This window comes from Rattus norvegicus, chromosome 11 (genome assembly GCF_036323735.1).
Source record: "Rattus norvegicus strain BN/NHsdMcwi chromosome 11, GRCr8, whole genome shotgun sequence".
Lineage (NCBI taxonomy): Eukaryota > Metazoa > Chordata > Mammalia > Rodentia > Muridae > Rattus > Rattus norvegicus.
The window spans coordinates 41,733,141-41,755,316 of NC_086029.1; the positions used below are offsets into that span (position 1 = coordinate 41,733,141).

At 38.6% G+C, this 22,176-nt stretch overlaps 2 protein-coding genes across 4 annotated transcripts; both read right to left on the bottom strand.

The window, feature by feature from the left end:
• Positions 1-2,289: 2,289 nt before the first annotated feature.
• Positions 2,290-2,874, bottom strand: Krtap16-5 (keratin associated protein 16-5). Of its 2 annotated transcripts, XM_039088620.1 has the most exons (2): positions 2,768-2,825; positions 2,538-2,683 (listed from the first exon to the last, which is right to left on the bottom strand). In XM_039088620.1, the coding sequence occupies exons 1-2, from the start codon at positions 2,823-2,825 to the stop codon at positions 2,538-2,540; spliced, it is 204 nt and encodes a 67-aa protein (XP_038944548.1). The 2 variants fall into 2 exon arrangements, with proteins under 2 accessions (NP_001102894.1, XP_038944548.1); NM_001109424.1 differs by having other exon boundaries at positions 2,290-2,874.
• Positions 2,875-15,902: 13,028 nt separating this feature from the next.
• On the bottom strand, positions 15,903-16,165 carry LOC102550708 (keratin-associated protein 19-3-like). Of its 2 annotated transcripts, XM_039088731.1 has the most exons (2): positions 16,022-16,148; positions 15,903-15,967 (listed from the first exon to the last, which is right to left on the bottom strand). In XM_039088731.1, exons 1-2 carry the CDS (start codon positions 16,146-16,148, stop codon positions 15,903-15,905), a joined length of 192 nt encoding a protein of 63 aa, XP_038944659.1. The 2 variants fall into 2 exon arrangements, with proteins under 2 accessions (XP_038944659.1, XP_006248152.1); XM_006248090.4 differs by having other exon boundaries at positions 15,903-16,165.
• Positions 16,166-22,176: the final 6,011 nt, after the last annotated feature.

Consider the following 22,176-nt stretch of genomic DNA (forward strand, 5'->3'; position numbering starts at 1 on the left):
TTGAAGATGTAGTACGTTCCAACTCATAAGGCTTAGGTCACAAAAATCAAGTCAATTTTTGCCATATATATATATACATATACATATACATATATATGTGTGTGTGTGTGTGTGTGTGTGTGTGCGTGCGTGCGTGCGTGCCTGCCTGCCTGTCTGTCCGTCCGTCTGTCTGTCTGTCTGTCTGTGAGTCAGAAGAATATGTGTGTGGCTTATGCAGTCTGCCACAGAAACAACTTGTCTCATCAGCTAATCAGCACTACCTTGGGTACTAATAAATTCATTATGCATTTCTTATACCCATTAGACAATCATAGGTCACTCACTGTAGATCTGAATTGTTTTACACAATAAGGTATGTAATTTAATGCCACAACATTTTGACACACTAACAACTTATTTTTCTTAGTACCATACATTCACAGGCATCTTACATGCTCAGAAAGTGTCTTTTATTCAACTAACTTTCTTTATTGGACTTAAAAAGACATAAACTGCATAAGCTCAGTGGAATCTGGTTGACGAGTGAGAATTTGATTTGCCACTTCTTCCACTGTGTAAGATTAAAAAAATTTAAAGTAATAGATTGGCAAGATTTTCTGCAGTGCAGTTTTTTATTCAAGAAGGAATATACAATTAAAAGTGAAGTGCCAAGCCAGATGTGGTAGCTCACAAGTGTAATCTCCATGCTTGGAAGACGGAGCCAGGAGAATTACGGTGACTTGGAGGCCAGGCTGACTTACATGGACCTCTTGAGTGCTGGAATTACAGGCTTGCAATACCACAGGCTGTTCATGGCTGCTGGGAATCCAACTGAGGGCTTTGTACATGCTAAACAGGCACCCTACAAATCTAGCTATGTTCCCCACTCCTCAGATGATTTTTTACAATTATTTCTTTTATTTTTCAGGATTATAATGTCATTATACCATTTCACCCTTCCCTGTCCTCCCTCTCAATCAATACTCCCATTCACAAGCCACATGCTCTCTTTCAAGTTTATGGCCTCACTTTTTATTAATTGTATTGCATGCATATATATATATATATATATATATATTTCTAAATATAGCTTTTATAGCATGTATGCTTAGTATAAATGGTATAATATATACAAAATGGGCCTAGCTCAAACATCAAAATTAACAACAAAGATGTAAATTTTAAGTTAAAAGTATCAAAGAATGTAACAACATTCCATAATGGGCCATCTTGGATATCCATGACTCCAAGACAGAGGGGACATTGTAGAAGACAGTGTGGAAAGACTTGAGGGAACTGAGGGATGGGAAAGTGTGCCTCCCCAATACAATATGGGCGTGGACATAGTAGGTGTGACTCCCCAAATATTGTGTGTAATAAAACGCAGGATGGGAGGGATCAGGGACAAGGCAAGGCATGAGAGGAAGAAGATGGTAATTCGGAAGAGCAAAGAGGCTGACAGAAGTTGGAAGGAACCGTGAGGGTATGTGTGTTTGTATGTAACCTCAGCACATTGTGTGAAAGTATGAATATCATTGTGAGGTAAAAACAAATAGAGAATTGTAAAAAATATATTGGGCGAATATTTCCAGAAATTACCAAATAATTATGACCAATTCAAAAGGAAGCTAAACAAGGAACAAACCATAACAGCTTATAACAATGGGAGGGAAATTTACTTGATATTATTAAGTAAATATTATCTGAACTTCACCGGGGGAAAGTGCTATTTCGGTCCATGGTTTTGTTATTTGATGTGATCATCGTGCAAATCTTATAGGTCTACAAAGTCTTTATGCTTTTCCAGGCGGTATTCTACGGACACCGGAAATTACCTGAGAGCAAGGGTTGCTCCCAGGGAAGAGGATGAGGGAAACAAGGATATTGATGATCAGTATAATCCAGGTAAGAGTGTGGTTCGGTAGGGAGATACCTTCCCTAACGTGAAGGTCTGGGTTTGTTCTCCAGAACTGCATGTACCTTGTAGGGTCGGAGTTTCCCATAGCCCAGCACACATAAATCAGAATATATCGTATATTGTATAAAAATCCATTTTCAATAAAAATAAAACAACTACTGAGAACGAAAGGAAAGAGAAAACGGCTATGTTTTAACCCATTCTATATTCCTAGCTTTGATGTTTAGAAAGGTTCCCAACACAGAAAGTCAGAGAATAGTTATAATTTGAATTACATTTATTTTAAATAAACTATTGTTGAATCAAAACGTTGACTCTGATACATAGGAATGGCATTCCAACTTTAAGATCATATTCCAGTTCTTAAATAAAATGTTAAATTAATGTTTGTTAGATCAGTTAAACATGTTTATTAATGACGATTTTAAAATATAGATCGTGCAGTGTTATTGACTGAATATAATGGATGAAGCCATAAATTCGATTGGGAGATTATAGATTCTTCCAGAGTCATTAAAGGCCAGTCCCTTCCAGAACAAGGAAGTCAATAAACCACAGATGTCTTTTCTATAACAAAGAGAGCATTTCCCTCTCTAAAGATGGACAAAATAATGATGATAGTCTAAGATCAGCAGTTCGCTCAGTAGAAGCTGGAGAACCCGTATCCTCCATAGTGTGAGGGGCGGCGGCAACCATATCCGTAGCCTCCAAAGCCAGAGCCATATCCGTAGCCTCTGAAGCCAGAGCCATATCCGTAGCCTCCGAAGCCAGAGCCATATCCGTAGCCTCCGAAACCAGAACCATATCCAAAGCCTCCAAAGCCAGAGCCATAGCCCAGTCTGCGGATGCTGCTACACCCACAGTTCAGGCCTCCAAAGCCGCCATAGCCGTAGCCCAGGCCTCCGTAGTAGCTGCCGTAGTAGCTCATGGTGTCAGGAGAGGAGACTGTTCTGCACTGAGAATGAATTTGAGTGTGTGTGTGTGTGCCTAGCTATCCAGAATGCTTTTATACTGTACTGTGTGGAATGTACTAAACAGAGACAGGGTGTCTCATCTCCATGCAACAGAACAATTTCAAGTCTATAAATTCATTTAAATAGTTTCTTTGTTACTTAACAAAAGGTCCGAACTTCTATTAAGGAATTGTTAGTAATTATTATTTTTTAATGAGTTTGCATTCCAGTAAAGAAAATGCTTCCAAGATGAAAAACGATTTCACCCTCTTCAAAGGCCACACTAGTGTTCTAATTAAAATCTTCTAATCTGGTAGATAGTTTCCTGGAACCTTGTAATTATGCAACCTCAGAGTGCTTTTCTTTTGAATTTGCATTCCATTGTTTTAGCTAGCTATCACTCTTTTAGCTTAAGGATTTTGCCTCCAGGTACTCAGGGACTCACCAGTGTGTCCTTAGTGACTTCCAAACAGCCAAATTGAAAGGAAACACCATTACTGGACTCATAGGAATTTTTTGACATTAACCCCATCAATTCTTTGTCAACTTTCATCCTGCAAGACAACCTTCAGTGACTTCAGAGATGTGTCACGTCACGTAGAACCTTCTTTGTACTTTAGACACTTCTGACAGGAATCTTCTCTATCCCAACCTTCCAAACACAGCCCCAGCATCAGCTTCTTCAGAAACATCTCAAGGGGGTGTCTGTTCACTTCCACTCCTGTCTCTTCAGAATAAACTCTGGAGTGCTAAGAAATATAGCGAGTATTGTCCTATCCTTTCTCGTCACATTTTAGAGTGGTGTTTAAGAGTTTCCCTCCCTCACCCACTAAACATCTACTGTATCCGAAGGGTCATAGCATCACATACTATAATTAACTGCCCAAACACAGAAAGTTTTTGCTTGACTGATTAAAATATGTGGAAGTCCGTGAAAGGTACAAATTGTGTGACCTCTGACCTTTGTATGCCATGGTAAGTGCACCCTTCATTCTTCTGCTCTTCACATGTTTGTTTACCAATAAGATGTATCTAGGATAATATACTACAGTTTTATAATTTCTTAAATATAGTCAAAGTAATAAATATATACCCAGCAGAGAAACTAAAGAATGCTGCTAACACTGGCTCTTTTTGTTACCAATGACATCGTCATCCTCTCAGATGTTCTGTTGTCACTAGGTGTCATGGAGATTCTAGCTTTGGATTTGCAGGGCTGTCTTTTCATGCATCCCAACAGTTCATAGATGAGGTAGATCTGGCAGCTGAGTAGGTCAACCAAGACCGGCTTTTCAGCCCCATCCCTGCCAGATCACCCAATGCCACCACCTGCAGGGGACAGGGTCAGCACCTTCATGCCCTCAGGGCCAGTTCTCCCATATCCATGACACCAGACTCAGCTCTACTGTGACACCAAGACTTGGTGCAGGGCCTACTCTCCTGAGTTCTGGTGTCGGCAAGGGCCCTGTGCTTTTCCTGAGCAGCACAGTAGAGACAGCTCTGGTGACAGGGGCCTGAGTACGATGGCCCTGAGGGTGTGAACTCTGGAGAGCTGGCCCTGCCACTTGTCTTCTGTGATGTGGTGTGCATGCGGTACACTCTTCATAGTCAGGAGAATGGGCCCTGTATCTCACCTGGGCAACACAGCAGAGCTGGTACTAATGGTGAAGGCACAGGTAACCCAGCCCTGAAGGCAAGAAAGCCAGCTAAAGTCTTTTTCCTAGCATTGCGTAAAATTGAGTAAGGCTAAAACAAGGACACATTCACATCAGGACATGGAAACTGAATGTCTTAAGACAGAATAAAAATAACTTACAGACAGCGCAATGATGAACTTCTAATGACCAGCTCCATCCACAAATCCAGAAATTCAAATAATCATCTGCACAAAGTATTATGATTAAAACAAATAGAAAAGATCATTCGTTAGCTGGAATTTCAGGTAGAGAAAGAGATGTAGAAGCAAGGACCATTCCATGGATCAATATTTAAAGACAGGTGGTGGACATGAGATGGCTCAGCTTTTATGAACACTTGCTGATCATTCTGGAGACACAGATCAGTTCCCAGTATCCATATCAAGTGGCTCACCAATACGTTGAACTCCATCTTTATGGAATCTAACCACTTCTGGATTCCGTGTTACTGGCACATACAATTCATATACTCAAACATGCACACAAGCATGTGTGCAAGCATACACACACACACACACACACACCCACCCACCCACACCCACACACACACACACACACACACACACACACTAATTAAAAAATGGAACAAATATTTTAAAAACCCAGAGTAAGATAAAAATGAATAAAGGAAGAAAGTTAATTGAAAATTATAGGAAATAGCTAAAAGTGTACAAATCACATCTGTCTGAACACCAAATTTCAGTGCAGCAGAGGAATAGTGGAATCAAGTAGAAATGTCATGAATGACATTGGATAATATCAGAAAATAATCAGTATAATGAGCAAGTGTCTAAGAAAAGAAAAGAAAAATGTTAATGAAGTAGAAGACAGGCAAACACTTAATGGACATCTAGTGGGGTCTCTAGTAAGAAAGATTAGCCAAAGTAGTATGCCAACTTACAGCCTAAACAGAGCTTCTAAAATGAAAAGATACCTTTAATCTGCACACTGGTATGGCCATTCATTATGTGGGAATATGATTAAAAACTAACAAATTCAAGTCTTTGTTCAAGGGTCTTGAGATAAATATAGCTGTGCTAGTTGCAAGGCATTATAAGTCTATTTAATGCAAGATAACTAACTATGAAATTACAAAAGATTAAACAGTAAAATTCATGTTCAGTTCAAGAAATGGAGGACTTTAAAGATTAAGAAATATTTCTCAGAGTATCTTGGAAATTATTCAAACAACTTTCAGTGGCAAGAATATTAGATCTCGATATAAATTTCAAAGAGTGATTATGAAGCAGGATTTTATGTGGTTTCATTAAAACACCAGGGGAAAAATGAGTGCAAAAGAATTCATACCCAAGCATTCAATTATACAGATTTGTAGGGGAAAAAAAACCACAGTTTTACTATTGTAAAAATCTAGGAAGATTCAGTCATGAGCCTGTCTGGGTCAATGAAGTCAGGATTTAACAGAAAGTCCTATGCAACCAGCAACTCTTATGAGAATTGCTGAACTATTCTCTGATAGACTCACCTGAAGACAAGAATGAATAAAATATTATGTAACTATGATGCATAGAAAGAGCAAGATTTATTTATTCACTTCACATCCTAATATCAGCTCTCTCCTACCATTATCCCTCTCACACAGCACTTTCCTCATTTCCTCTTCTCCTTTTCCTCTGAGAAGGGGAGCCCTGTGAATATCACTCCATCCTGACGCCTCAAGTCGCTAGAGGACTAGGTGCATCCTCTCCCACTGAAGCCAGACAAGGCATCCCAGATACGGGAACAGGATCCAGAGGCAGGCAACAGATTTAGGACAGTCCCTGCTCTAGTTGGGGACCCACATGAAGACCAAGCTGCATATCTGCTACATATGCGTGAGGTAGGAGGCGCTAAATTAAGCCTTTGCTTGCTCTCTGGTTGGTTGTCAAGTTTCTGACAGGTCCAGGAAAGTTGACTGTATTGGTCTTCCTGTGGAGTACTTATCCTCTTTGGGTCCCTCAATTCTTCCTGCAACTCTTCTACAAGACTCCCCAACACCATCTAATGTTTGACTGTGGGTCTCGGTATCTGTTTCCATTGGCTACTGGGTACAGACTCTCAGGGGACTGTTATGCTACAAGCATAACAGAGTATCATTAATAGTGTCAGGAATTGATTCTTTCCCATAAATTAATGAGAAAGGAAGGAAGGAAGGAGAGAAGGAAGGAAGAAAGGAAAGAAGGAAGGAAGGAAGGAAGGAAAAGAAAGAAAAGACAGGAGAGTATGAATATTCAGGGATGAGTGGGGGAAGCAGAAGTTCCAAGAGTTTTTATCACTGAAAATGACAAAGCAGATATTGAAAGATTTAGTAAATAATGAACAAAAGACATTTTCTAACAAAATTTAAAAATTTAAGAGTACTGGGTTAATAGTAATGCATCAAGCTTTTTCTGAACCTCAAAAGCTGTAAAATACTAAAAGAAATTGAAAGAGAAAAACATAGGATATCCAACAACACATGTACTTGCTTCTCACATTCAATCTTCTTATGTGATATCAAGCATTATAGAAACCCTACATCTATGAATAGGACTCACTTATTTTTCAAAATGAAACAATTGTTGATTCAACACATGTACACACACACACACACACACACACACACACATACACACACACACACAGAGTAGGTCATTTGTGTTCTTCATGTTACTCTTTACCCAAATGTACATATGATTTTTCTAGGTTATACCTATGAAGGAAACATTTTTGTTTTGTTTTTCTGAAAGTATATGACATTGCTTAATATTTATCATTTTAAGCTCATCACTTTTCTGGTAATTGCTTTGATTACATAGTTAAATAGTATTAGATAGATAGATAGATAGATAGATAGATATAATTTCATTATTAACAGGACACATAGGTTGATCCTAGTTCTTCTAATTCTTTGCTATCCTGAATAAAGCAGCAATAAACACTGAGATACAGACGTGCTTCTTTGTTATGATATGAAAGTCTCTAGAATCTGGAGTAAAGATATACAGCCAGATCAGGGCAATTAGCAGGTCTATCAAGTTGGGCATTGTTAATTTCTTTGTATTTGAAAGCACTTGGTTTTGGTTTCTTTGTCAAAACTCAAGTGTCCATAGCTATATGGATCTATTTCTAGGTCTTTGATTCTATTTCATTGATTAACCTGTATGTTTCTGTTCCAATACCATGTGTTTTTTGAAAAAATCACTCTTGCTCTTTAGTACAGCTTGAGGTCAGAGATGATTGTTCCTCCAGAAGTTCCTTTATTGTCCAGGAGGCAATGCTTGGTTTTTGTTTTTCTATATGAAGCTCTTTCAAGGTCTGTAAAACTGTGTTGGCATTTTGATGGGAATTTCACTGAATCTGTAGATTGCGTCTGTTACGATGGCCATGTTCACTATGTTAATTCTATCCATCCACGAGCATGGGAGACCTTTCCATCTTCTGAGATCTTCTTTGATTTCTTTCTTCAGGGACTTGAAGTTCTTGTCTTACAGATCTTTCACTTGCTTTCTTAGAGCTACATCAAGATTTTTATATTATTTTTGGCTATTGTAAATGGTGTTGTTTCCCTAATTGTTTTTTTGCTCAACATGTTTATCAATTGTATAGAGAAGGGCTACTGATTTTTTTGAATTAATTTTATGTCCAGACCTTTGCTGAAGTTGTGTATCAGCGGAGGGAGTTCTCTGGTAGAATTTTGGGGGCTGTTCATCCGTACTATCAGATCATCCTTGAATAGTAACACCTTGACTTCTTCCTTTCCAATTTTTATCTCCTTGATCTACCTTTGTTGCCTTAAGGCTCTGGCTGGAGCTTCAAGAGTTAGACTGAATACACAGGGAAAGAATGGGCAGCCTTGTCTTGTCCCTGGTTTTAGTGGGATTTTGTTTCAAATTTCACTCTATCTAATTTGATGTTGGCTATTGGCTTGCTATATACTACTTTTATTAAGTTTAGGTATGGCTTGCTGTACACTACTCATTAAATTTAGGTATGTACCTTGAATTCCTGATCTCTTCAAGACTTTTAACATGAAGCAGTGTTGGATTTTGTCAAAGACTCTTTAGTAGCATCAGCAAAGCCCTGAGTCAGTGCTCCCTTCCTGATTATTTCTCTGTTATTCAATCCACTTACATCATCATTCATGTCCACGGTACACTATATATTATAATGCACGCAGAATTGTATATCACTTCCTTAAATGCTCCAAAATCATGTTTCATGGAGGCATTAAAAACTGCCTTTACTATTACTGAGAAAGATTAATCTTAGCCGGGTAGAGTAAGAAAAACAAAGCATCTGTACTCGTGTTCACTATTTAAAACATTCTGTTAATTACCATCAACTAGTCATTTACCATTCTGTTTTGTACATATTTGGTATCAACTCTTAGTTTATTCATTTAGATGAATGTAGACGGTGCTTTTTAGTTTACGGTCTTACAGGTGGCTCTAAATTACATAATTACATTATATTTCTACAAGAGTGATGAGCTAATAATTCTGATATTTCTTTAGGAAGGAATAAAAACACATAACCACATGTATACTGTATATACATATGCACACACACAGAGACTATATGATTCAGTGCACATTCCTTTTCTCACACACACACACACACACACACACACACGCTACACAATGAAATGCACATCCTTCTACAAAGGTACACATGCTACACAATGAAATGTATGTTTCTTTACAAACCCACCCACACACTACAGTATGATGATGTACACTCACTCCTATATACACATTCATACATATACTCACACACTCACCCATACAAGTTATATGATGCAATTCTACACCCCTCTACACACAAACACATACAAGATACATGATACAAGTTATACTCCTACACACACACACACACACACACACACACACACACGCTACACAATGAAATGCACATCCTTCTACAAAGGTACACATGCTACACAATGAAATGTATGTTTCTTTACAAACCCACCCACACACTACAGTATGATGATGTACACTCACTCCTATATACACATTCATACATACACTCACACACTCACCCATACAAGTTATATGATGCAATTCTACACCCCTCCACACACAAACACATACAAGATACATGATACAAGTTATACTCCTACACACACACACACACACACACACACACACACACATACACACACGATACAAGATGCAAGGTAGACTCCTCTATACATACACATGCACATACACACCTGCATCTGTGTGTTACATGATATCTTTGTTTCAGAGATCTGCTAAAACATCAGAGAGATAATTGATATTCAACATACATTGTTCTAGGACACTAAAAGTCAGTATGCCCTCAGATACTTTTTTTCTGAAACTGAGAGACTTTTTATCTAAACTCAATAGCCATAGCACAGAAAGAGATGGCTTATGAATATGTATGCAAAAAAGTACTAAAGAAAAGATTAGAAAATAAAATACATTATCATTCTAAAAATAACACAAGAGGAAATAGGATTTACTTCATGAATACTAGACTTATCAGAGTGAGGGCTACACTCTGTTTGCTATTTCTATATTACTTGTTTTCTCACCACCGTAGCAAAATATTCCACAACATCACCCTCAGAATGGAAGGACGTGTTTATTCTGGCTCATGACTTTGGGGGGCCATCACTCATGGTCAGGAAATCATGCTGACAAGAGCTTGAGTTGGCTTGTCACATTCAGGGGACAGGCAGAGGTGCCTATCGGGGCTCAGTGTGTTTTATACTTTTGTATTCAGTCAGAGACTCCAGCATCAGTGCTGCCCACACTTATGTCTTCGTGCCTCTTAGAAACTACCTCGACCTTATGTGGAAACCCCTTGCAACATTCCTAGCAGCTTGTGTTCTACACTAGTCAAAGTCCCGTCAAATGGACCATCAAGATTAACCATCACATTACCTCATACTGCTTTCTTCTGGGCATATTTACAATATCAATGATCACTATATGTCAAAGAAAGCACGAGGATGGGAAATAAAATAATTGAATACACTATAGTTTTTTTCCAAAAATGGAGTATTACTAAACTTTAAATATTTTAAATATTGAGGACTATTCAAATGCCTTAGGAAGGATATTAAACACTTATCAGGAACTCCTTTCAACTTTTGGTGTTGTTTTGTCTTTGTTTTATGTTTTTCACAAAGCATAGGGCTGGGGAGATGGCTCAACAATTGGCAGCATTTACTGCTCTTGGAAAGAGTCAAGTTCATCTCCCAGGTCCCCCACAAGGCAACTCAGGACTACATGTAACTCCAGGTTCACCAGATCTGACACCCTCTTCTGGACTCAATGAGCATCCACAGTTATGTAGCATAATCACACACAGACACACACAGACACACAGACACACACACACACACACACAAACACACACATAGAAAAATAAATCTTATGAAAACTGGAAAGTACAATAACATATGTATGCAATTTTTGTTTTAAAAGTTTGATGAAAGATCTCCATTGCAAAGCTATTTTCAGAAGAGAGAAAGGAAACAAATTCCACAAGCCAATCATCCTGATCACTCAGAGAACGGAGCGGGGGGAAATGCAAAAACCAGTGCTGGTGGAATTGATGGGATGAAATTGAAGCGTTGATATGATAAATGTGTTCTTTTGTCCTGCCTTGAAGTTCTTTTTATTATGCAAATAAATACTTTATTATATTGTAGCAATGCCAATTTTCACCGTAAACACACATGGAATATCGTAGTGCAAAGTGATGGGTAATAAGCACCCACATTATTAAAGAAAGTACAGATAGAAATTCTAGAGTTTTTTCTTTTCTTTTTTTTAAAAAGACATACACCAAACCTTAAAAAGATACAGAGCAAAAAAAAAAAGATACAGAGCACTCTTGGAATTTATATCTGAGAACTATTAAAAGTTTCATCGTAGTAATATTTATTACCCCAACCACCTGTGAAGCTTCGCTTCTTCCAAGTGTGTAGTTTATATAAATTATACATACATTGTGGTTTTGTTGGTGGTTGATGGTTTTTGTCTTCTCTCCTGTATTGTATCCTGACTGCACTTTCTCCTTCCCCCACCTCCAGTCCTCCCACCACCATCCCTCCACCCAGTTTCCCCACCATCGCCCCTCAGAAAAGAACAGGGTCCCCAGAGTCTTCAAACAACCAAAGACTAATGGGCTACAATAACTCCAGGGTTGTATCATTACAGCATTCCTGAAGGTCTCATGCCCATGACCACACAGAGGCTACTCTCTTCAGCACAGGTGTGGCTTCTATTGTTTCACACAGTGATCAATTGCTCCTCGTTGCAGATATGGAGAAACATGCCACTAGATTTACATAGCAATCACGTGATATCCAACCTGGGAATTTGGCTTTCTTCCCATTTGGGCTGTAAATGAAACTGCTATGGATATCTTTATATATTCGTTTCCAGGATTATATACACTCATATCTGTTGGATGCATTCCCAGGAGGGAAATTACAATGCCACAAGGAATATGAATGTGCAGCTTTAATAGCTGGAAGATGCTTCCAAAAGTGCTTTTATTATTGTGTGCTACGTGATACTGTGAATAAGTCCCTGCTGATTTGCATCCTTCTGTACAGTAACAAATATTAAGCGGTTTGCCACTTCAGTGGTGGAATAGTACTAACTCGAACTCAAATGTGAGTGTGCATGTCTCAGATCATGAGTGCTGCTGAACTAACACGTTTTCATATAGCAACTGGCTATTAATATTTCTTTTAACATTTTTGTTTCTGACTTGTGTATAATGTGTTGTTGTCGTATTTTTCATCTACTTCATTCTCCTGTCTCACACTCCCACTTCTGATGATGCCCCCCTCCTCCTTCACATCTCCTACTCTTTTGATGTTTGTGTCTGCAGCTTGCATAGCTGCCACAGACTCATGTCCTAGTCATTTCCAGAAGACAGCATTTCACCGAGTACCTCTCATCCTCCGGCTCCTACAGACTTTCAACCTTGCTTCTGCAGTGTTCTCTGGACCTCAGGGGAGCTGCTACAGATGTCCTGCTTAGTGCCGAGCACTCCACAGTGTCAATTGTTAAGAATCTGATAGTCCTGAGCCTGGGCGTTCATAGTCACGTATTGGCAAAAGAGGCTTCCTAAAGCTCAGAGCTACACCAGACCATCTGCGTCAACTTAAGTATGTAGACAGCAGTGTGATAGGCAAAAAGAAGGAGTGACTGCTAGATGTAAGAGGCTTAAATGTGGATGTGGGTGATGAATGGGGAAAGCAATGTTCTCATTCCCCCTTCACATCACACATATCCTAAGAGTCCCCTCTCCCCTCATTCTCTTTTTGCATCCTGCCTTCTGCAGTTACTCCAGGTATAAGCACTTGTATCTGAAGATTTGGATCTAGGAACTAGAGATGAAAGAAAATAAGGAGCGTTTGTCTGGGTTGCCTGGATCAATGTAATATTGTTTTAGTTCTACCCGTGTACCTGAAGATGTCATTATTCTTTCTAGCTGAAGAGTACTCCACATTGTGAGTGCACCACAATTTCACTATCCATTATTCAGGTAAAGGAAATTAAAGCTGCTTCAACTTCCTAGCTACTGTGAATAGAGAGACGTTGAACATGCTTGAACAGGTATTTGTGGGATAGAATAATAGGTGATCTGGGCATATAGCAAAGTATTGTGCTCTTTGTTAATAATTATGGACAGTGAATCCCGGAGCACTAATCTGCTGTCCAACCACCAGTGAAGGAAGGCTCCCCTTTCCCCACATTTTTAGCATTTTTGTCAGTGGTTAGGTGATACTAACCATTCTGACTGGGTAGGAAGGTATATCAGAATGATTTTAGTCTGCATTTACCCCACTAAGGATGATGAGCATTGTGTTAGATGTTTTTAACCACTTTAGTTTTCTTTCTGAGGACTGTCTGTTTAAATACATAGCCCACTTTTTATTGGGTTATTTGTATTCCAGCTCTTTGTCGGATTTTGGGGGGTTTGTTGTTGCTGCTGTTGTCTGTATGATTATTGATCTTTATATAGCCTCGGCACTAATGTTCTGTCAGTCACATGCAAACCTTGCAAAGGTTCTCTTTCACTTTGTGGTACGTCTCTTTACTGCATTGATTTCTTTTTTCTTGGTTGTGCAATTTTGTCGTTGTTTTGTGAGATGCCACTTGTCAACTGTCATAAAGAGCAATCGATTGTATGCTGCCTCAAAAGAACAGGGCTAGCCAAAGCAGTTCTGAGCAAAACAAACAGTGCCGGGAGAACTTTGGCTCCAGGTCTCAGATAACACTAGTAATGGAAAACATTGTAGCATCAGCACAAACTGGTGCAGATACCTAGCGTAGCGGAAATAAGTGAAAACGCCAAAATGAGTATGTATAACAGCTGTCTGATATCTGACAAAGATATGAGTGAGAAGCATACTCTGGAGAAAAGGTAGCATCTTCAAAACCCGGTGCTGGGAAAACTGGATGTCCACATTAGGACAATGACATTCAACCCGTACCTGTCACTTACACAAAAACTAACTGCAGATGGATCAATGACCCCAATGTAAACCTGAGACACTGGGACTGCTTGAAGAAATGAGAGACAGTAAAGTGCAAAATCCCTTTCCCTGGAAAATAAAGACAACGGTTAACGAATGAATGACAGCTGCCGCGTGCCAATGGATTCGGTTCTTAAATTACGTACCAGATGTTCTTACCTATACTTGATACAGCGGTGATCTAAGTGAGGGGAAGGGGGAGTGCTGGCTATGATGCTATGACGAGAATCGAGTGGAGAGATGTTGGTAAGTCTCACCAATGGGCATCAGGCTGCATTTAGGTAAGGGTAGGTGCTGTAGTTCAGTATAGTATAGTGGTTGTGTACGGTATAACTCAAGAAAACTAGAAAAAAGAAAGAATTTGAACATTTCCCCCTACAGAATTAGAGATGTTAAGGTGAATATAGATTTAAATTACTGAGACCATGTTTTCTTTTTAATACCTTCAATTAATACAGTTACATCTGTTAAAGTAAAAACTAAAAACAAACTGGTGTTTAACAATATCAAAAACTTACAAATCATATCAAAAGGGCCAAAGAGTTTCATGCTCTTTAGAGAGAGAGAGAGAGTAATGAATCAGACACTGATTCATTTTAACCCAATTCTGAAGTTCACAACTTCAAAGCTTAGGATTAGCGTTGGGGATGTTAATTTGGTTTATGTAATTAAGCTTGCTCTTTTATTAAATTATAGTTCAGATTATGAAATACTAAGATGTCCTGGGAGTCTACAAATAAGATTCAGGCACAGGGTACTACTACCTTTTTTTGATATATCACTAGAAAAAATAGTTAAATTGTTCTTAAGAATGGTATTTATGTTGATAAAGATTAAAGACTTTTTGCTTTCTCCCCAGAGAATATTATCATGTGTTATATTAAGACTTTTTTCACCCTAAAACATATACCAAGTATTCCAACTTTTATTTATCTCCGAGATAACAAGGTGCTGGAATTGACCAGTGGGGGTGAAAATTGAATTTATAATTATGTTTTGGGAGCATTTTTGACAGTAGAATCAATTCTAATAAAAGATTTAAAATTCTTCAGATTACTTAATTTTCAATCATGCAATAGGCTTCACTTAATAGAATTAATGCACAGTTAAAGCAGTATAAATTGGTTTCCTTTTTGCTTTAGAAAAATAAATTTAATTTGAAATGTTATTTTTCTTTCTCTGTTTTGAAATATTTTAAGCATAAGTGAATAGCATAAATGAAAAAAGCCCCATCTCCTCACTTATTACTTATAGTCTATTTAAAATATAAAGCTATATTGAACTGTTTTAGAAAATGTTTCTTGAATTCTTGGACATAAAATAATTGTGTTTCGAACGAAATAAAAGTACAGGCATTTGTAACTACGGATGCTGAAGAAGACAAAAACAGCTGCTATGAAAAAGGAGTAGCACAGGAGCAGTGGGAACAGACAGGAGAGATGAGTGCAGAGAGAAGGGGCCGTACAATCAGACTGCAGTGAAGATGTTTACATATAAGAAAAAGAGCACAGAGATGGATCTTATATTAATACACCAACATAAACTATTACAGTTAAATAATTGATTTTCAAGACAAAAGAACTATGTCAGAAGTACTTCATTATTAAAGTTTGTGAGAACATAACGACGCCCCAACCAGTACAGAAGTGGGTTTCTGAAGATCAACACTCGAAAATACGGACTCCATCTAATACCCTCCACATTATTTACAGAAACCAGTTGTTCCAAAAGACTGGACACAATAAACGAAGTATGAAGGTCACAGGATAAAGATTCTTACAAAATCAAGGAATCACTCACGGAAGACTACTGCATGGGTTATAGATTCAAATATTTATTCAATAGAAGCTGGAGAACCCGTATCCTCCATAGCATGAGGGGCGGCAGCAGCCATATCCGTAGCCTCCACAGCCAGACCCATATCCGTAGCCTCCGAAGCCAGAGCCATATCCAAAGCCTCCATACCCACAGCCGTAGCCCAGTCTGCGGACGCTGCTACACCCACAGCCATAGCCGCAGCCCAGGCCTCCGAAGCCACCATAGCCATAGCCCAGACCTCCGTAGTAGCCGCCGTAGTAGCTCATGGTGTTGGGAGTAGTAGTTCTCGTTTGTAGTTGCAGGAAAATGTTCTTAGTGCAATTCCACAAGGACATTTATATATACTCGGAGAAGCCACACCTGTAAATGTCATTCATTAAGACACACTGTAAACTATGCAACCGATCTTGTTTCTTAGGACTCAACCGCATCCTCTCCTTGTTTATGTAACTGGTGATTTAAAGGTTATGCAACATGTTTGAAGGACTGTTTTATTTGGATGCCTAGAAAGACGTTTTGCCTTTAATTAAAAAAAATACTGTGCCATTCACGGTACCATGCGTGCTTGAGTGCCTGAGTTTCAAACCCTACAATAAAATCCTTAGCTTCAAATACTCAAGCAGTATCACATGAGGACGCATTTGTCCTGTAACGTCATCCTTTTTTGACTTTCTATAATTGAAGATCTTTTTCCTAAACCAAGTAGGTGTGATATCATAATTTTGCCAGGAAGTTTTGCACTGAATCATAACCGTTGAAATGCCCCATTTACAAGATGATGATCAACCATGTGTGTCTTAATACAGTGCATTCCAAACTCAGCTGAGACTCACATTGTGTAATGCACAGATCATATCTACCTTGTTTTTTTTTATTAACCATAGATAGAACTAATTAGAAATTCTGTACTGTCATGATTCCTACATAGACAGTTTGCTAAACACCACTAAACACTGTGTGGACAAAACCCTGATAATTCTATATAAATAGGTACTTGTTCCAAATGCCTCTTCATTCTATAACTATAAATGTAAAGGTTCTTAATTCAGCTCCTCTCTCTCTCTCTCTCTCTCTGTCTCTCTGTCTCTCTCTCTCTGTCTCTCTGTCTCTCTCTCTGTCTCTCTCTGTCTCTCTCTCTGTCTCTCTCTCTCTTTCTCTCTCTCTCTCTCTCTCTGTGTGTGTGTGTGTGTGTGTGTGTGTGTGTGTGTGTGTGTGTGTGTGTATCAAGAAGAAAGCTGTGATTCAGGGACATGTAGAATTACACCGTCATCTTTAAACGTAGATCATAACTGATATATTTATGTGTTTCAGCTCTTAGATATAGTTGAATAGCTTTACTTATACTTGTCAATCACATAGTAAGAACGTATATATAGGTCTGTTAATAGAAACACTCAGATAAGTGTATGTTGTAGCTTGGAGCAGTTGAGTGCCATGAAGAGTACAAAAATGTGCTTTACTAACAAGAAATTGAGAGCAAAGTGAAATTGGTTGAATATGTATGTGCACATTAGTGGTTCCATGCCCCTGGGAAATGTAATGTGCTTAGTCATTGTATGAACTAGTATGTGTCAGTATGCTTCAATTGGAGTAATATTGGCTTTATCTGATTTAAGATGATTTTCAAATGGATTTTTATGTTTAACATTTGTCCTGGTCCAGGAATTTCCTGAGAGGGAATTATTATATCTCAGTAATTGTGGACCTTACAGGAGCAAGCCTAAGAATGCACATATCAGGTTTGTGTATGATGTAGATTTAACCTGTACAGTTTAACCTCCTGAACCATCTGTTCCATTCACAGCCTAACACCTCCTTCCTATGACAGTAAAGACAGCCCCAGTGTTGGTAGGACTCATCCTGGATTCAAAAAGAATTCCATAGATTCTTTTATATTCAGAGGAGCCAGAGCATTAACTCTGTAAAAGTTTTAGAAATACAACTGCTATTTGACCAATTCCTTATGTTCCTCTAACTTTTTTTCTATTTAACTAGTTTACCTTTAAAAATATCACATAAAGAGACTAAGGTAAAAGCCATCCAGAGACTGCCCCACCTACTGATCCATTGCTGATTCCAAGAAGCTCTTGCTGACAGGAGCCTGTTATTGCTGTCCTCTGAGAGGCTGTTCCAGAGCCCGACCAATACAGAAGCAGAAGTTCTCGCAGCCAACCACTGGGTTGAGCATGGGGACCCCAACGGAGGAATTAGGGAATGGGATGAAGCAACTGAAGGGGTTTGCAACTACATAGAAAGAACAACAATATCAACCAACCAGACCTCCCAGAACTCCCAGGGACTAAACCATCAATCAAAGAGTGGAGATGGAGGGATCCATAGTTCCAGCTTCATATGCAACAGAAGATGGCCTTGTCTTGGTCCTGTGGAGGATTGATGCCCCAGCATAGGGGGATGCTGGAGTGGATGCTGGGGTGGGAGTTGGTGGGTAGGTGGGGGAGCATCCTCATAGAAGAAGGAAGAGGGAGGAGAGGGAAGAGGGGATGGGAAATTGTAGAGGGATAACAGGGATGGGGGAATAGCATTTGAGATGTAAATAAATGGAATGATTAATAAAAATATTTTTAAAAAGATATCCCTAAAGTGTCAACATAGGATAAAAAATGTTGCACTAAAAGTGGTAAGATAGAAACAAAAAGACAATTATCATAATTTCACTCAACCAGAAAGTTATGTAACAGAGACACAAGTGAAATAAAATTTTCTAGTAATGATCAAGGGCAAGGGAAACAAGAATGAGAAAAAAAGGAAGATGAAGACCACCAAGTAGAGGGAACATTGGCTCCTGTTTCCCGTGTCACTGAAGGATGGGTATAAGGAAGGAGTAGAACATAGAAGCACAGACGTTCATGAAACATAAAAGGGTTTAAGGCTTAATAGGATGGTAGTGTTGTCCAACCCCACATAATCGTTGTACTGTGGTACATACATACGACAGACCCTTGTGAATCTCATGTTTCAATAATCATTTAAAATACTGAGAAGCTCCAATTGATTCACGGTATCTTTGTAGGTCAACAGACCTGGTGCCCTTCAATCTGATAAAGTCACGGTGTGCAAACTTTTACTGCTTAATGATTAGATTTCAGAAAACTGAAAATAGATGCATCAAGGTTAAATGATTTGAAGACTGAAAATGGAACCACACAGCTCTGGGAGCCATGTGTCTGGAGACAGGATACCTGAAAGAGATGCCTACTGCCACAGTGTTGCACAGAATGAAACAGATTTTACGTACACAATTTTATCTTAGAAATAAACAAAAGCAGCCATTTCAGCATCTTCTACTGGGGGAACCGCACTCTTTGCCACTTTTTCTATGTATTAAACTCAAACTCCTAATAACCCCTGTTTTGTATTATCACTATACTGCTTAATTGTTTAGCCAAAGTCCCACAACTATCTGGTAGCAAAGATAAGACTCTAAATCAGTTTCCCCAGTCCTTGGGAAACACTGTTTCCATGCCAGGCAACCTGCAACTAGCTTTCTCTTGAGCATAGAGAAGGCTTCAGGAAAGTCCTCCCTATGTGTGTGGGTAGTTACAGTTATCACCATTATTATCAGTGAACACAAGCTGAACAAGTACACACTGTGGGGCACTCCACCCCAACAGACAGTGCACTTTGATCACATTCACAGCTCCAGCTATTTTCTCATCCATTCTCCACCATTTTCTGCTTTCTGCCTCACCCACACTCTCCAGCCTAACAAAGCCCCTTTCACTTCCATGTTCCTTCCTCTAGCTGACCCATGTAAGAGAAAACCTGTAAGACTTGCTTCGTGGAGCTAACTCCCTTAAAATGATTGTTTTCGGGTCTTTTAGTCACCACTCGATATTAAATAAAGTATATAATTACTTAAACATGAAATTAGACATAGTTTCACCTCTTATCCTTGGTTGTATAATTGTATTGGTAGCTTTAATTTTATAAAGCAATGCTCTCTTAATTGAACCTGTCTTATTTTTAAGCAACCCCATTATAAGTATTGATGAACATGTTAGGTGTCATTTATGAATATCCCTGTGACAGGTTCATCCACAGACAGCAGCTGGGATGTCTTTCCTGTGTAGAATCAATTTAATCACTTATTAGTCAATGGATATTTACTGAATGCTTCTGTATTTCATAAACCAATAGACTCAAAATACTCAATGAAATTGATGAAAGTCACATTCTGGTAGATGAGTTACACATAACTAAGAAGCATGGATGAAAAGTGAACTGAAAACAGAGTGAAGCAGAACTCCATGTGACAGTCTGGGTAGTGGTACCCCTGCGGTACAGTTACTGAAATAATTATGGTACATTGACTTGATGATTGACATGGTGTTTTATTCCACCTCCCCTCCTTCAGGTATATATTGATTTTTATTTCTGTTGCTTAATGATTTTAAAACATTTCTCCCCTTTAATCGATGTATGTCTTGACACTTTAAATATTTGCTATTAAAAAATCCTCTTTTGTATATATTCTCTTTTAAAAAGGTTTGGTCAATCCTCTTTTGTATATATTCTCTTTTTAAAAGGTTTTGGTCTTTATCCTTGGTTGAACCTTCCCATCAAAATATCAGTGTGGCCTATGTATGCCAGCTGTGAACAAGGGAAACACACTTACAGGCTTTTGAGCTTACTTGATACCTAGGCAGTGTGAATATTTTCATTTTAGAAACATTCTGTGAATTCGTAGTGTTCTCCAGACCCTGAGCTGAATTAAGGACATTTACCAGTGAACAAAATTACCTCATCCCCCATTCTTAGGGGCAGTGTGTAAGTTATTTTTCTGTTGCTGTAACAAAACAACAGGACCAGAAGTACTTGTGGAAGAAAGTGCTTATTTAGGCCCATGGTTCAGATAACTAAAAGTCCATCATTTTGAGGAAACATCACAAAGCAGGCAGACATAGTAGCAGCAGAAGGAATCTGGTATATTACTTGTTTAACAAGCAGGAAGCAGAGACAACAAATGTAAAATGAGAAGACATTGTAAATCCATTAGGTAAGTTAATTAATTTATTTACTTTATAACCAGATTGCAGCTTCCTCTCCTTCCTTTCCTCCAAGTCCCTCCCTCTCACCTCACTTCCCTCCATACATCCTCCCTTTCTCCTCAGAATCAACTCACCTGGGCCAGTAGAGGCTCACAGAAACTGAACCAACAACCAAAGAGCACACATGGGATGGACCCTACAGATACATAACAGATGTGTAGCTTGGTCTTCATGTGGAACTACTAACAACTGGTACAGAGGCTGTCTCTGACTCTGTTACCTGACTTTGGATCCCTTTCCCCTAACTGAACTACCTTGTCTAGGCTCAATAGGAGAAGATGATATGTGCCTAGCCCTACAGTAACATGATATGCCAAGGCAGGTTGCTATCCATGGAATGTTATAAACTTTTAGAGACAGTCTCCAGGGATTTATTTCCTCTAGCAATGCTCCAACTCATCAAAGTTCTACACCTTCCACAAATGATTCCAACAATTGGGGATCAAATGTATAAATATATGAATCTATCAGGAAGAGTCCTCGGTCAAACTACCACAGACACCTTTGGTAAACTTTCCAAATGTTCCTCTCTTAGATTAAGTACTTTTCTTCCAGACCATCCAACACTATTTTATGTAATCATAACAATCAGTACTAGTGGAACTGGTATGTTTTAGCACTGACTGACACAAATTATTTCATACACATATAATTAAGACAAGTATTAGAGAGGTAAATGCATGCAGTCAAATGTGTCAACAGATTGTATTAGGTCTATTTTATGTATCTAGAAAATTGAGTCACAAAACTACGAGGAGTGAACACAGTACAGACTACAGATATATTGCTTTCAGTTCTGACCTGACAGTTCTATTAACCAACATTTCTCTACAAATTACTTCCTGGCCTCCCATACCACAGTGCTATATTAACTCTTGTCTATTTTTTAAACTTTTCATTACTTAGGCATTATTATTTTATTTATTTGTGTGTGTGCATTTGTATGATCACATTGTCTAAGAAAAAACTGAAAAAACTATGAACTCTCCTGTCAGTCTTCTTTTCATTTGTTTTACATTCAAGTTAATTCTGATCTACAAATTCAACAGATAATAGATGACATTTATCGACTCGTCTTAGAGATAAAATAGTGAAAAGAAAAACAAATTCCCCCAATATTCCAGAACTACCGTCTTAGTGCAGGAGATAGATCTTAAGCAAACACTTCCAACCAAACATTCACTGAATGGCTAATAAGACTTAAGAGTTTCTCTCAGCATTGGGA

Bases quoted from the DNA above. Each gene is read 5' to 3' on its own strand.
- Krtap16-5 (NM_001109424.1), bottom strand. From the start codon at position 2,825: ATGAGCTACTACGGCAGCTACTACGGAGGCCTGGGCTACGGCTATGGC.
- LOC102550708 (XM_006248090.4), bottom strand. From the start codon at position 16,148: ATGAGCTACTACGGCGGCTACTACGGAGGTCTGGGCTATGGCTATGGT.